The 17266-nt window shown below is 33.1% G+C and overlaps 1 protein-coding gene across 1 annotated transcript; it reads left to right on the forward strand.

Annotated features, from left to right (window-relative positions):
- The first annotated feature begins 11307 nt into the window (after window positions 1-11307).
- Window positions 11308-14793, forward strand: LOC110452397 (tyrosinase-like protein 2). Its single transcript, XM_021500896.1, has 4 exons — window positions 11308-11438; window positions 12836-13357; window positions 13509-13636; window positions 13794-14793. The coding sequence occupies exons 1-4, from the start codon at window positions 11433-11435 to the stop codon at window positions 14617-14619; spliced, it is 1482 nt and encodes a 493-aa protein (XP_021356571.1). The 5' UTR covers window positions 11308-11432; the 3' UTR covers window positions 14620-14793.
- Window positions 14794-17266: the final 2473 nt, after the last annotated feature.

Genomic DNA, 17266 nt, shown 5'->3' on the forward strand with positions numbered 1-17266 from the left:
TAGTGGTGAAATAACCTCCTGAGAACCCGACTGATTTAATAATTTACGAACTATTCTCCAATATGACTTAAGATTACTGGTATTAAGATTATCTTTTATGTCACCAATACTAATTTAAAACATTTCTCTTGCATATGGTTTTTATTTCACGTTATCACGTGTTTGTTTGAGTTATTTCGCGTTTGTTTGAGTTATAACGTGTTTTAACGCGTTATTACATATTGTATTTTTTGGGGGTGTTTGTTTTTGCGTTATTACGGCTTTCACGTGTGTGTACTAATAAAGATACGCTCATTGGTTTTCGTACCAGCAACACTTCAGATAAATGATCAGTAAATATAATTTGGTCTTAAAAATAATGTTGTTCCACGAGAAATACCGTTAGACTTTAAATGTCTCTTGAATATTTATCATTAATTGGTTGTCAGCACGAATTAAACTTTGGCTACCATTAGAAAAATAGGGTCGTATGGCCTTATTTATTTACAGTCAAGAGGAGACATATCTTATATATATATAACAAACAGTAGTATACTTTTATTACCAAATTTAATAGGCGCTATCAAAGATGTTTGTCTTTTGTTCTACTTTTTAATTGACATTAATTTCTTATCTGTTTCGCAGGAAGGAATGATTTTATTATTGTTTTGACGAATATCATTTTATTTACAACATGTCTTTCATACATTTGTTATTGTAATATACAAGTATGGCTGATTTAAACTGTTTAATTAAGTTTAAAATTGTCAATATTTAAATTAATACTATTGTTTCCTCACACTTTTTCAAGTTTGTTTTCAATTCCATTCAATTCTATTCTCTTTACAGAACAAAGTATAGAGAAACATATTTACACGATAATTTACAATACAGTTGTTCATAAGGTAGGTGACACAAGCACAATCTTATTAGTATTATTCTTATCATTTATATCACGGATGGCAAATATTATTAAGGATTATTCTTATCACATTATTTTCAAGGTTCGTACATGTTTTGAATTCATCAGTTCATTAAACATTGAAATGCTAGCTTTAATAAATATAGTATTTATCTTATTAACCTTGAGCGGGGCCAATATGCGTCAGCTGTTTATAAGAAAAACACTTTTCTTCTCTATAAAAAAAAATCTTAATAAAGAGAGAGGTCATATGTCTTTCATATCTTTGTAACATATTTATAAAATAAATTAAAGATGCATGGATATAAGAAATTATCAGTCTTTTTTTATTTTTAAAATGTTGAACACATTGATTAATTTTCACTTTACCTTGCGTTAAGAAAAACCTTCCCAATCCACTTAATAATAATCTATATGAAACACACCGTTGGAATATTGACATAGCACGAAGAAAAAAGGGAAAAACATATCCATTTATATATATATAATAATAAACAAAATCACGCTCCGTATAGTGAAGTTTTTGAAACATCGACATAACACGTAACAAAACACAACCTCTTCGTATATTGAAGTATGTGAAACATTGACATATCACGATGAAAAAAAGGGAAACACAATCCCTCTCTATCTATTTATAAATATATAATTAACAAATCCCTCTCCATATAGTAAAGCATGTGAAACACTGACATAACACGAAACAAAAAATAGCCCCTTCATATAGAATGTATGTGAATCATTGACATAACACGAAACAAAAAAATCCCTCTCTATATAGTATGTATGTGAAACATTTACATAACACGAGACAAAAACAACTCTTCATATATAATGTATGTGAAACATTGACAGAACACGAGACAAAATAATCCCTCTCGATATAGAATGTATGTGAAACATGGACATAACACGAGACAAAATAATCCCTCTCGATATAGAATGTATGTGAATCATTGACATAACACGAGACAAAATAATCCCTCTCTATATAGAATGTATGAGAAACATTGACATAACACGAGACAAAAAAATCCCTCTCTTTATAGTATGTATGTGAAACATTGACATAACACGAGACAAAAAAAACCTCTCTATATAGTATGCATGTGAAACATTGACATAACTCGAGACAAAATAATCCCTCTCTTTATAGAATGTATGTGAAACATTGACATACACGAGACAAAAACAACTCTCCATATATAATGTATGTGAAACATTGACATAACTCGAGACAAAATAATCCCTCTCTATATAGAATGTATGTGAAACATTGACATAACTCGAGACAAAATAATCCCTCTCTATATAGTATGTCTGTGAAACATTGACATAACTCGAGACAAAATAATCCCTCTCTATATAGAATGTATGTGAAACATTGACATACACGAGACAAAAACAACTCTCCATATATAATGTATGTGAAATATTTACATACCACGGGACAACACATCCCTCTCCATATAGTGAAGTATGTGATACATTGAAATAACACGGAACAAAATAAATCCCTCTCTATATAGTATGTCTGTGAAACATTGACATAGCACGAGACAAAATAATCCCTCTCGATATAGAATGTATGAGAAACATTGACATAACACGAGCCACAAAAATCCCTCTCCATATAGTGAAGTATGTGAAACATTGAAATAACACGGAACAAAATAAATCACTCTCTCTATAGTATGTATGTGAAACAGTGACATAACACGGGACAAAAAAATCACTCTCTATATAGTATGCATGTGAAACATTGACATAACTCGAGACAAAATAATCCCTCTCTTTATAGAATGTATGTGAAACATTGACATAACTCGAGACAAAATAATCCCTCTCGATATAGAATGTATGAGAAACATTGACATAACACGCGACAAAAAAATCCCTCTCTACATAGTATGCATGTGAAACATTGACATACACGAGACAAAAACAACTCTCCATATATAATGTATGTGAAACATTGACATAGCACGAGACAAAATAATCCCTCTCTATATAGAATGTATGAGAAACATTGACATAACACGCGACAAAAAAATCCCTCTCCATATAGTAAATCCCTCTCTTTATAGAATGTATGTGAAACATTGACATAACACGAGAGAAAAAAATCCCTCTCCATATAGTATGTATGTGAAACAGTGACATAACACGGGACAAAAAAATCCCTGTCTATATAGTATGCATGTGAAACATTGACATACACGAGACAAAAACAACTCTCCATATATAATGTATGTGAAACATTGACATAACTCGAGACAAAATAATCCCTCTCTATATAGTATGTATGTGAAACATTGACATAACACGGGACAAAAAAATCCCTCTCTATATAGTATGCATGTGAAACATTGACATAACACGAGACAAAATAATTCCTCTCTATATAGTATGTATGTGAAACATTGACATAACACGAGACAAAAAAATCCCTCTCTATATAGTATGTATGTGAAAGATTGACTTAACACGAGACCAAAAAATTCCTCTCTATATAGTATGTATGTAAAACATTGACATAACACGGGACAAAATAATCCCTCTCTATATAGTATGTATGTGAAACATTGACATAACACAAGACAAAAAAATCCCTCTCTATATAGTATGTATGTATGTATGTGAAACATTGACATAACACAAGACAAAAAAATCCCTCTCTATATAGTATGTATCTGAAACATTGACATAACACGAGACAAAATAATCCCTCCCTATATAGTATGCATGTGAAACATTGACATAACACGAGACAAAATAATGCCTCTCTATATAGTATGTATGTGAAACAGTGACATAACACGAGACAAAATAATCCCTCTCTATATAGAATGTATGTGAAACATTGACATAACACGGGACAAAAAAATCCCTCTCTATATAGTATGCATGTGAAACATTGACATAACACGAGACAAAAAATTCCCTCTCTATATAGTATGTATATGAAACATTGACATAACACGAGACAAAATAATGCCTCTCTATATAGTATGTATGTGAAACAGTGACATAACACGAGACAAAATAATCCCTCTCGATATAGTATGCATGTGAAACATTGACATAACACGAGACAAAATAATGCCTCTCTATATAGTATGTATGTGAAACAGTGACATAACACGAGACAAAATAATCCCTCTCTATATAGAATGTATGTGAAACATTGACATAACACGGGACAAAAAAATCCCTCTCTATATAGTATGTATACGAAACATTGACATAACACGAGCCAAAAAAATTCCTCTCTATATAGTATGTATGTGACCTCTCTATATAGTATGTATGTGAAACACTGACATAACACGAGACAAAAAAATCCCTCTCTATATAGTGTGTATGTGAAAGATTGACTTAACACGATACCAAAAAATTCCTCTCTATATAGTATGTATGTAAAACATTGACATAACACGGGACAAAATAATCCCTCTCTATATAGTATGAATGTGAAACATTGACATAACACGAGACAAAAAAATCCCTCTCTATATAGTATGCATGTGAAACATTGACATAACACGAGACAAAAAAAATCCCTCTCTATATAGTATGTATATGAAACATTGACATAACACGAGACAAAAAAATTCCTCTCTATATAGTATGTATGTGAAACATTGACATAACACGGGACAAAAAAAACTCTCCATATCGTATGTATGTGAAACATATCGTCCGGACGCTGTCATAACACGAGACAAAAAAAACACAATCCCCTCCCTCTGTATATACTATATATAAATAAAATAAATCCCTCCCCTTTTAGTAAGGTTTGTGATACATACCATCCAAAAAGACAACCATTCCCTCCATGTATCTATAAACATATAATATCCCGGTCATTGACACTAAAGGGGGACTAAATTTAATGGCTAAAATACTTACAATTCCAATGATGATAGCTATACACATATGTTTCAGTCTGATATTCAGCAGTAGCCGACATGATGTCATAATAAGTATACTGTTATCTATCAAACTGATAGCTGTTGTCACGTGACACCTTTTGTTATGTTTTACTCCCGTTACACAACCTTCGTATGCATAATTAAATCAAAATATGAGTTCGTTGTTTCGTACATGTATATCTCATTTCAAATGCGTCAGGTAATGAATTGTTTGGTGTTAAATGAAAAAGAAAGTATGTGCCCTGTCCACCTCTATCATAGGATAGCGACTATGTTTAGGAAAATTTAAAATAACCGAACAGGACAACAGCGTGTAAAGTTTGTACAAACATCTGTATCAATCCGCCCTGAACTCCTTATCCTCTGATGTATGACCTTTCCTTGTCCTTGCCCCAGAGAAACACTCGGTCACTATTCAGCGATTATGGTTCCGATGATGGTAACCATGGGAGCACGATGGGAAAACTAATGCTGACAGAACTGAGAAACGACATGCGAGAATCATTATTACAAGCAGAGACAAGAAATAGGTAGCAAATTAAACGAAATGTAGAGGGAAATATTGAAAAAAATACAAAAGTAGTAAATAAGAAAGATAAAAAAATAATGAGACAAAAAACAGAGTTAAAATTACTATTTAGATCTTTTGCCTTCTTATCAACAACATATTCAATATTTCCATTACAAGGATGAACTAGTGGTGGAATAACCTCCTGAGAACCCGACTATTTTAATAATTTACGAACTCGTATCAAATATGACTTTAGATTACTGGTATTAAGAGATTTTCTATTATGTCACCAATACTAATATAAAACATTTCTCTTGCATATTTTTTCATAATATTATCCTGGATTTACATTAGATTGCATGCAGAGTAAACACACACCTGGATATCCTATACAATGAATACATCTCATTTCGGTAGTTAAAAATACAGTCAGTATACATATTGTTACGAGAGCCAGATAAATGAACAGTAAAAGTATTGTGGTCATAAAAAATGTTGTTCCACGAGAAATACGTTAGACTTTAAATGTCTCTTGAATATTTATCATTAATTGGTTGTCAGCACGATTTCTATTTTGGCTACTATTAGAAAGTATGGGTCCTATGGCCTTATTTATTTACAGTCAAGAGGAGACACATCGTATACATATATAACAAACACTAAAGATAACCAAACACGATGCATTTATATTTTAAGAAAATATTTCTATTATGCAAGTAGTATACTTTTATTACCAAATTTTATAGGCGCTGTCAAAGATGTTTGTCTTTTGTTCTACTTTTTAATTGACATTAATTTCTTACCTGTTCAAAGGTTACGTTATTCGGAGAAAGGAATGATTTTATTGTTGTTTTGACGAAAATCATTTTATTTACAACATGTCTTTCATACATTTGTTATTGTAATATACAAGTATGGCTGATTTAAACTGTTTAATTAAGTTTAAAATTGTCAATATTTAAATTAATACTATTGTTTCCTCACACTTTTTCAATTTTGTTTTCAATTCAATTCAATTCTATTCTCTTAACAGAACAAAGTATAGAGAAACATATCTACACGATAATTTACAATACAGTTGTTCATAAGGTAAGTGACACAAGCACAATCTTATTAGTATTATTCTTATCATTTATATCACGGATGGCGAATATTATTAAGGATTATTCTTATCACATTGTTTTCAAGGTTCGTACATGTTTTGAATTCATCAGTTCATTAAACATTGAAATGTTAGCTTTAATAAATATAGTATGTATCTTATTAACCTTAGGCGGGGCCAATGTGCGTCAGCTGTTTATAAGAAAAACACTTTTCTTCACTATAAAAAAAAATCTTAATAAAGAGAGAGGTCATACGTCTTTCATATCTTTGTAACATATTTATAAAATAAATTAAAGATTCACGGATATGAGATATTATCAGTCGTTATTTATTTTTAAAATGTTGTACACATTTATTGATTTTCACATTACGTTGCGTTAAGAAAGACCTTCCCAATCCACTTAATAATAATGTATGTGAAACACACCGTCGGAATATTGACATAGCACGACGAAAAAAGGAAAAAACATATCTGTTTATATATATATATATATACATATATGATAAACAAAATCCCTCTCCGTATAGTGAATTTTGTGAAACATCGACATAACACGTAACAAAACATAACTTCTTCGTATAGTGAAGTATGTGAAACATTGACATATCACGATGGAAAAAGGAAAACACATTCCCTCTCTATTTATCGACAAGCGAGAATCATTATTACAAGCAGAGACAAGAAACAGTGAGCAAATTAAACGAAATGTAGAGGGAAATATTGCAAAAATAGTAATTAAAAACAAAGTTGTAAATAAGAAAGATAAAAAAAAAATTCTATGAGATGAACAGATTCCTAAAATGGTAAATATAAGTATTGAACTGTTTTCAGTTTGCATCCATAGGCAAAATGAATTCCAACTGAAAAAGGCAAATCAAACATGAAAGGCTAGTGCGCTTCATTGAATTTACCTTTGTCCATATTTTCTATGAATGCCAACTGAAAGCAGTTCAAACAAAAAATCGTTGAAGATATAACCAAGAAGCTGAGGATGAAAAAACGTCCGAATGATTTCCAGGTGTGAAAAGAAACGATTTGCCAACAGTCACAATATTCTAAATGTGGCAGACGTTAAACGAAAATATAAATTTCCAATTGTCATAAACCGACTTAGAAGGAAAATGGTTTATGTATAAATTATTCTTGAAGAAAATATCACTTGAAATGCAAAAATTACGTATAACAAATATTGGTTGAAATGTTTGCTTTTGGTGAGCTTCATTAATGATGTACGTATACCGGGAACTTTTCGCTGTAGTTTATTTTTGCCTTTGTCGCCCTCTGCAACACGAACAAATAGGTTGACAGCGAACATTAGTACACAGATTACCCTATATACTCATTACATGTTAAGGACGAATTTTACTCTGGGTGAACATCGATTTCATCGGTGAAGTACGGTAGCCTATTAGTGTCAACTTCAAACATGTAAAAAGCTACTTTTATCTCTTTTAAACGCGTTAGTTACCCTGTTTAACTGCGATAAGTATCGCGTTAGTTTTAGCATTTTAACGAGATAATAATCGCGTTTAAACGAAATAACAAACGCGTTTTAACGAGATGTGAATGGTAATTACAGTAAGGTTCCTCTTACTGCCTATATGTGGGTTATCCTGTGGCCCCTTTCATTGCCTATTTATGTATCGTAGGTGAATATTACTGCCTGTGGAATATCTTAAGTGAACCTGACGTCGTACGTGTTATACGGAATACTGTTGGTTGTACCTAAATACATGCATACGATTTACAATAAGGAACATTTGAATGGATGTATATTGATTCGCCTGTACTTGTATTACCATTATAAATACATACAAGAAACAGAAAGGAAATAGTCAGACATTCTACCGCTGAGCTAAAGGGAAATTTCCTGTAGCCGAAGATAGTAAAGCGAATTTGTCACCAAATACCTTGCACATTCTTTACACATTTGACTACATAATGTGAATTACTCTCTACTAGAATTACCCGTTTGTATGTCTGACTTCCCGTATGTTGATTTCCGTTAGATGTGTTTATTTCATGTAAGTGGGTTACTCTAACGTACATCAGTCTGCCTTTTATGAATTACGTATATCTACCTGACTTATTATTTTCCTTAGTGCGCATGAATGTCGGTACGTTGGCGTAAAAGCTTACTCGTAGAAGAAATAAGGATTGAAAAGCATGCTTACTTACCGGGTATATATAGGGACATAAGGAGTAAGGATCGAAAACCTACTTACTTACCAGGTGTAAATAGATAGGACTAGAAGGAGTAAGGATTGAAAAACATGCTTACTTACCGGGTATATATAGGACTAGAAGGAAAACGGATTGAAAACCCTCCTTACTTACCGGGTACATATAGGACCAGAAGGAGTAAGGATTGAAAAACATGCTTACTTACCGGGTATATATAGGACTAGAAGGAAAACGGATTGAAAACCCTCCTTACTTACCGGGTATATATAGGAACAGAAGGAGTAAGGATTGAAAAACTTGCTTACTAACCGGGTATATATAGGAAAAGAAGGAGTAAGGATTGCGGATTGAAAACCCTCCTTACTTACCGGGTATATATAGGACCAGAAGGAATACGGATTGAAAACCTCCTCACTTTCAGTGTATATATAGGAAAAGGAGGTGTAAGGATTGAAACCCTGGTCACTTACCGGGTATATATAGGAAAAGGAGGTGTAAGGATTGAAAAACCTCCTTCCTTACCGGGTATATATAGGAAAAGGGGGTGTAAGGATTGAAAACCTACCCACTTACCGGGTATATATAGGAAAATGAGGTGTAAGGATTGAAAACCTACCCACTTACCGGGTATATATAAGACTAGAAGGTGTAAGGATTGAAAACTGCTCATTTACCGGGTATATATAGGACCAGAAGGAGTAGGGTTTAAAAACCCTGCGCAACCGAAGAGAAGGTTGCGGAGGATGAGCTATACGTATACTATACAATACACGTTTGCAGATATACAAGGATCAATGTTGGCTTGTTTAGTGCAAGATAGATTATAATTCAGACAAGATCTCCAAATATGGTACTTTTCAGACTTGTCATGAGAAAGGAGAATTATACTAACCCAGTTGTCAGTCTCAAAAGTGCTTGTCTAGCAGACTTAGCGAAGTATTCCCTAACAAAATCACCACCAGGAGACAATACATTGGTGTTCTTATATCTACTGTGGGCATTGGTATCCTTGTGATGGCGGCGGGTATAAAATTAAACGGCCAATCAATAACACAACACGCACCAACACGCACCACCAACTCAGGTTGAATCACAGAAACCCATCACAGACTCCGGTCAGAATCATGTACTTGTCACTGGCTGAATGCCCCATTGTTACTACTCTGACAAAGACATCTGGTTTGGGAAAGAAGGAGTAACTAGCAAAAATACAACCTGGTATTAAATTTATTACTCTTTTATTAGAGAGCAATTTACTTAAGCATGTTGAAGTGTATCGTTAAAACATTTTTTTTCTCCAAAATAGGCCATTTATGATTTTGGTCCCGTTACGTTATCACTTTATATGCTAAAATGCTAAAAGATAAAAATTATCGATGATAGCCACCAGAATGCTTCAATTGACATCTTTTCTTTTTACCACGTCGATCGTATATTCTCAATGAATGATAAAAAAAGGACGCCACAGGCTGTTCTTGTAAGTCGTTTCCCTTGATTAATACTTACAACAAGATCAACAGCGACGAGTGATGTGTCAATATTGGTTTTCCCATCCTGCATCCCTCATCGTTATTTTTTTCATACAATTTCTCTTTCTTGTCGAAATATCGGATGCAGTAAGGATCCGGACGACTCCGACACTTTAACATCTTTACATTGGAATCGGAAATTCGTGAAAGTAATTAACACGAATGTTACTCATAGAAAAGTAAACGAATTTTCATATTTGCTTCCAGACTTGCTTAAGGACCGCGTTGCACGCGCGATCACTTTATCACCAGTCTGTTTGTTGACATTACGGTGGTTGCCAGGTATCTGTGCATAGTACCTCTTTCTATTTATGAAGTTTTCGTTCCCCCGGACCGGAGAACGTTGCATCCGTGCACCAGTTATACAAACTAGCGGAGTACATTGATGATACAATTCAATATTCTGAGCAATTCGGAGTTTTACCTCAAAACATCACGGGTCTGATAACAATACAGACTGTTACATTGTACCATCAATGACGTCCTTGTTACAATGCTGTATTTGTTATCCATATTGTTGCCCAGTTTGTTGCCGCTGTCATGGCTTTATTGGTATTTTTGTTATTTCTGTGAATAATATGAAAGTCAATGTTTTTAATCGTTAGTGTGTCTTGTGGTTAAGTTGTTACTATATCTCGTGGTTCCGCTATGAAGACGTTATATAGCTTTATTTGACCTATATTTACATGGCAGGTAAAGTCGATAAAACAGAAGACGCTTACCTCTCCAGAACACCTGGTCTTATTCCCATTTTTTTCAATTTCCAACAGGTCTCAATTTAAATATCTCCTTTGTTGATATGTTTCCCCTGTTGAAACGGTTTCGCGTGCGAGTTGCATGTTTCTGTTTTCCGTTAAGAGACAAAAAATCTAAAGATGACTGAAACAACATCCTAAATATGTTTCTGACATGTCAACATTAATCATTTCTAAAAGAAATGTAGCATTTAAATATTAACTCTAACATTTCTACAATAAGAAAATATCTATTTTGTCGTAATCCTAATACAGTCGTATATTTGAGATATTCTAGCATACATACCTTTAATTGAAACAATTTTTAAAGAACATGGTATCTGCTCTGATATAAAAACAACCATTACTATGCACACTGTCCTGATATATGAATATTTTGCTGTGAAACGCTGTCACTGTAAGCACGATATTTCCGGCAGCAATCCTCATTTGTGTGCGGTAAACAGCATATAAAGCCAAATAAATTTGAAGAACCTCTTCAAAACTGGACATACTGTCATGCCGACGTAATCATGAAGGTAAGATATGCTTATTGTATATTACCAGTTTATTCATATCAAAACCATCAGACTGGCCCTATTAACTAGTTTTGAATTGATATTTCTTAATCAATTAAAACAAGATGTTTTTTGTGTGAAGGTAATTTTCATGTGAAAAAATGATATTATTTTTGAATGAGTATTAAATCGGTGATACTTTGATATCGTTTAATGTACGTTTAAATGATTTATACTTTGATATCGTTTAATGTAGGTTTTAATGATTTATACTTTGATATCGTTTAATGTACGTTTAAATGATTTATACTTTGATATCGTTTAATGTAGGTTTAAATGATTTATACTTTGATATCGTTTAATGTAGATTTAAATGATTTATATATTTTGATATGGTTTAATGTAGGTTTAAATGATTTATACTTTGATATCGTTTAATGTAGGTTTAAATGATTTATACTTTGATATCGTTTAATGTAGGTTTTAATTATTCATACTTTGATATCGTTTAATGTAGGTTTAAATTATTCATACTTTGATATCGTTTAATGTAGGTTTAAATGATTTATACTTTGATATTATTTTTGTTAGAGTTATTAAATGACTGATTCTTTTGGTATTATGTGTGTATGTACTCCTGACGTTGTTTATAGTTATGACGTGATATTATGTTTGTATGTACTCCTGACGTTATTTATAGTTATGACGTGGTATTATGTTTGTATGTACTCCTGACGTTATTTATAGTTATGTCGCTTCTATAATGAAGTTACCTTGTTTCTTTATTCTTTGTACAGTATTGAAATTATCATTATATAATTTATTGAAATTATCATTATATGATTTATCTGAGAAAAAATAGAAATAGAAATATCAACCAAAGTTGATCTACTGCCTACATTAACAACTTACTTTCTAATTTGATTTTGTATAGTTTAATTTGCATCATGCAAATATTGTCCTAGCTTATCATTATTCGTGCGATTTGCATAATTTCTTCTTTCTTCTATTCTAGCCATCCTACGTACTCTCTTCACAAATATAATATAATGCTTAAAACTTCTACTGCCAATCAGTAAGAAAATTTCTGTTGTTATGGTAACTTATAACCCCTAATAAGTCTACATAGATTTGATAGGAAAAAGTGCAATAATCAATAGATAGGTTTTATTTGTTGGCATATGTATTGTCACTTTAAATCAGCAATGTTGGATCAAACATGACTTGCAGTTAAGTGTTAACCCTTTAACCACTGTAGACCATAATGGACTCATCCAGATCAATGCGTGGTAGAGTTTACTTAAGTTACATGGGAATGAAATGGTTAAATAGGTGATCCATGTGTACTGGTTTGTGGGAGTGGCAAAATAATGCAATGTTTAGAATTTTAACAACTGGATGTGCTATGTACATTTCAGATGAAACAGACCACGACGGGTTTTGTATTTGCAAGTATAATCTCGAGTCTTCTGCTTAATATCGTCAAGGTAACCGGACAACATTTGCTTACCAGTCCTGCCACAAACTGTGAACAATATCGCGATCATCGTGGTAAGTTTGAAATAACCGGAAATGACGACAGCGTGCATTGTTTGCAGAAACATCTTTATCAATTCGCCCTACGCTCCTCGCCCAACGACGCCGACAATGCATATGTTGATGAACTTTTGAAGAAAGCCTTGACTAGGTGTAGTGTTAAAAAGTCCAAAGCCGGACTTTCGAAACTGTCAAAGAAAAAATGCAGAAGCAGGAAGTGCAAAAAAATGAGATACAAAGGGAGACGCGGGAAACGATTCGCAAGGAAATATTATTCTAACAGGGAAAGGAAGTATAACGCTGAACAAGCTGGATGCAACTGGGAACGAAAAGAAGTCCGGATGCTGTCAAGGCCTGAATGGAACCAATTTACCAACAGAATTAATATTCTCAAAAGGCCAATCGTAAGTTGTCGGTCGTTAAATCGACTTATTATTATATAGGCAACAAATGCAAGTTGTTTCTTGTCAGTAAACAATATTTGTAAACACATTTTAAGAATATATATATATATATATATCACGTATTGGTGATTAAGTCACATTTCTATTACAGGAACTCCCAGGAGGTGGATCATTTATACCATATGATGTGATTTCCAACATCCACAGAGTTAAAACCAACTTAAAGGCAGCCCACAAAGGGCCTAACTTCCTCGGTTGGCATAGAGTGTACCTCCTTATGTAAGTTTAGATCTCGGCTAAAGTAACAAATCTTATAGACGTGATATCAGTTCGAAAAAAAGAAGGAACAAGTTTTAAGATGTTAAGTACATATGTATTTCCAGGCACCACGTTACCGGAAGCTTTCAATAATTCTCTTCGTTCCATTTCTTTACAGAATGGAAGCAGCCATAGGTGTTCCCATACCCTACTGGGACAGTCGGCTGGACTATGATATGGATGAGCCTGTTGACTCCGTATTGTGGACGGACGAGTTTTTCGGTCCGGGTATTGGTAGAGTGGACTCGGGGCCATTTGCAAACTGGATAACGGCTCACAAAGAGCCACTTGCCCGAAATATTGGATTATCTGGAAGTCTCATAAGCGAATGTATGGTGGAACGAATGTTACGTTATAAAAGTCACGACCCTGTTGTTGATCCAACGGTAAGGAGTATTTCGATAGAAGGCATACATAATGGTCCCCACCGTTGGGTAGATGGGCAGCTTTCTATTATCAGAAAAGCGTCACAGGATCCCGTCTTTTTTCTTCATCACAGCTTTATCGATTATTTGTGGTATCTGTTTAGACAACTCATGCGGGAAACTGGAAACATCAATCCGGCAACTGATTACCCCGACAAGGGGCCGAAGTCACAGGCTCGCAATGAAAACATGATTCCATTTGGTAATCTTCGAAATATTCATGGCTATAGTGACATCATTGAGGGTCTAAGTCGCTATAAACCTCCACCCAAGTGTCCCTCCTGTGGCGGAAGTGACTATTTGGAGTGCGACAGACAAATTAACAGATGCAGGTCGAAAGCAAGCCGTACAGTCGCCACTTTGCGAGATATTCAAATTCGTAGAAGACTGGCAATGGATATAGTCATCCGTGGTACCCGATTTGAAGGCCCTGTAACAGATATTAGGACAAGCGGGGTTGCTTTAGGTTATTTACAGTTAGTGAATAATACACACTTGGTAAATACCGGTACGTTATAATCTGCCATTTGCATTTTAACGAGACATGACACATCTGGAGTAGACTGGTAGCGTCACGCCGTAAAGGGATATTAAAATGTCTGTATGGGCAGTCATCGTCACTCCAGCAATTCATTTACGCATTTTTTTGGAAATATAATTTAGTATGATAATAAAAGTTTCCGACGATTGAAATATTATCTCATTATGCTAAACAGTCTGTTTTGAACAATTTGCTTGATTAAAGAACCGTAAACGACATGTATTGCCAGATATACTTTATAAGACATGCACACTTAAATTTGTAGTCTCCTATAACTATATAACAGATACATTCTGTAACCCCTGTTATTACAAAACATCGACAGTGATAACCTATAAAGCTACACTAGGTACCTAATTGTGTTAAGATATAAACAAAGTTACACTATGTACCCCATTGTGTTAAGATATAAACAAAACTACACTATGTACCTAATTGTGTTAAGATATAAACAAAGATACACTATGTACCCCATTCTGTTAATATATAAAAAACAACACTACACCATGTACCCAAATGTGTTAAGATATAAACATAACTACACTATGTACCTAATTGTGTTAAGATATAAACAAAGATACACTATGTACCCTATTGTGTTAAGATATAAACAAAGATACACTATGTACCCAATTATGTTAAGATATAAACAAAGATACACTATGTACCCCATTGTGTTAAGACATAAACAAAGATACTCTATGTACCCAATTGTGTTAAGATATAAACAAAGAAACACTATGTACCTAATTGTCTTAATATATAAACGAAGTTACACTATGTACCCCATTGTGTTAAGATATAAACAAAGTTACACTATGTACTTAATTGTGTTATGATATAAACAAAGTTACACTATGTACCTAATTGTGTTAAGATATAAACAAAGATACACTATGTACCCAATTATGTTAAGATATAAACAAAGATACACTATGTACCCCATTCTGTTAATATATAAAAAACAACACTACACCATGTACCCAATTGTGTTAAGATATAAACATAACTACACTATGTACCTAATTGTGTTAATATATAAACAAAGATACACTATGTACCCTATTGTGTTAAGATATAAACAAAGATACACTATGTACCCCATTATGTTAAGATATAAACAAAGATACACTATGTACCCCATTGTGTTAAGATATAAACAAAGTTACACTATGTACCCTATTGTGTTAAGATATAAACAAAGTTACACTATGTACCTAATTGTGTTATGATATAAACAAAGTTACACTATGTACCTAATTGTGTTATGATATAAACAAAGTTACTCTATGTACCTAATTGTGTTAAGATATGAATAAAGATCCACTATTTACCCCATTGTGTTATGATATAAACAAAGTTACACTATTTACCCCATTGTGTTAAGATATAAACAAAGTTACACTATGTACTCAATTGTGTTATGATATAAACAAAGTTACACTATGTACCTAATTGTGTTAAGATATGAATAAAGATCCACTATTTACCCCATTGTGTTATGATATAAACAAAGTTACACTATTTACCCCATTGTGTTAAGATATAAACAAAGTTACACTATGTACCTAATTGTGTTATGATATAAACAAAGTTACACTATGTACCTAATTGTGTTAAGATATGAATAAAGATACACTATTTACCCCATTGTGTTATGATATAAACAAATATACACTATGTACCCCATTGTGTTAAGATATAAAGAAAGATACACTATGTACCTAATTATGTTAAGATATAAACAAAGTTACACTATGTACCTAATTGTGTTATGATATAAACAAAGATACACTATCTACCATGTAGTGTTAGGACATAAACATAGACACCCTGTGTTCCTGTAGTTTAAAAACACAAAATAGAGATGCTGTATTTGCTTCGTTGTTAAAAGAAACATAAATATTATTGAGAAATTGAGATGACACAAAACTGTTTTATACTGACACGTTCCTGACAAGTAGACTTTTTAACTGACTGGCAGGTAGACAAATGAACTTGAAATTGTTCACCTACACATTTAATTATTCGTTCTGGACGTCTTCTCAGTTTCTTTTTCGTGCACTTTCTTAAAAAAGATTGTCATGGATATTGAACCTTTTTTAAGGTTCCTACAGTTTGCATATACTATTATCAAGTTCGATATGGTAATCGTCGAGAATCAACTATATAAGTTACACAACCTGGGACAATCAGATAAATAAATGGTCCTACTTAAATCTGATCAAATGTTTTCGTATGCGTGTCAGTTGTACACACTAGGTGGAAATCTATGATTATCTTTGAGTACCAGTTAGCGCTTCCTACATTATCAGGGGCTGGCTTTCACAACCTCTGAGTACTCAGAGTATGGATTTAGGTCTTAAGACAAAGTACCTTATTACGTAATTCTTGTCTGCAAACAATATTACATAATAAAAATAAATAATAATAATAAATATTGTATTAATGTGTCACACATTTTAATACATGCAAGTACCATAATATACTTTTACAATGTTTAAGAACTATGCATAAGAAATGTCCGGCCAGTGTTGACCTATGAGAAATGTCCGGCCAGTGTTGACCTATGAGAAATGTCCGGCCAGTGTTGACCTATGAGACACCATTATCACAATACGACGT

The sequence above is a fragment of the Mizuhopecten yessoensis genome, unplaced genomic scaffold, assembly GCF_002113885.1.
Source record: "Mizuhopecten yessoensis strain PY_sf001 unplaced genomic scaffold, ASM211388v2 scaffold6671, whole genome shotgun sequence".
NCBI lineage: Eukaryota > Metazoa > Mollusca > Bivalvia > Pectinida > Pectinidae > Mizuhopecten > Mizuhopecten yessoensis.

Bases quoted from the DNA above. Each gene is read 5' to 3' on its own strand.
- LOC110452397 (XM_021500896.1), top strand. The intron at 13,358-13,508 runs GTAAGTTGTCGG...TTTCTATTACAG, and splicing joins ATATTCTCAAAAGGCCAATC to GAACTCCCAGGAGGTGGATC. The intron at 13,637-13,793 runs GTAAGTTTAGAT...ATTTCTTTACAG, and splicing joins CATAGAGTGTACCTCCTTAT to AATGGAAGCAGCCATAGGTG.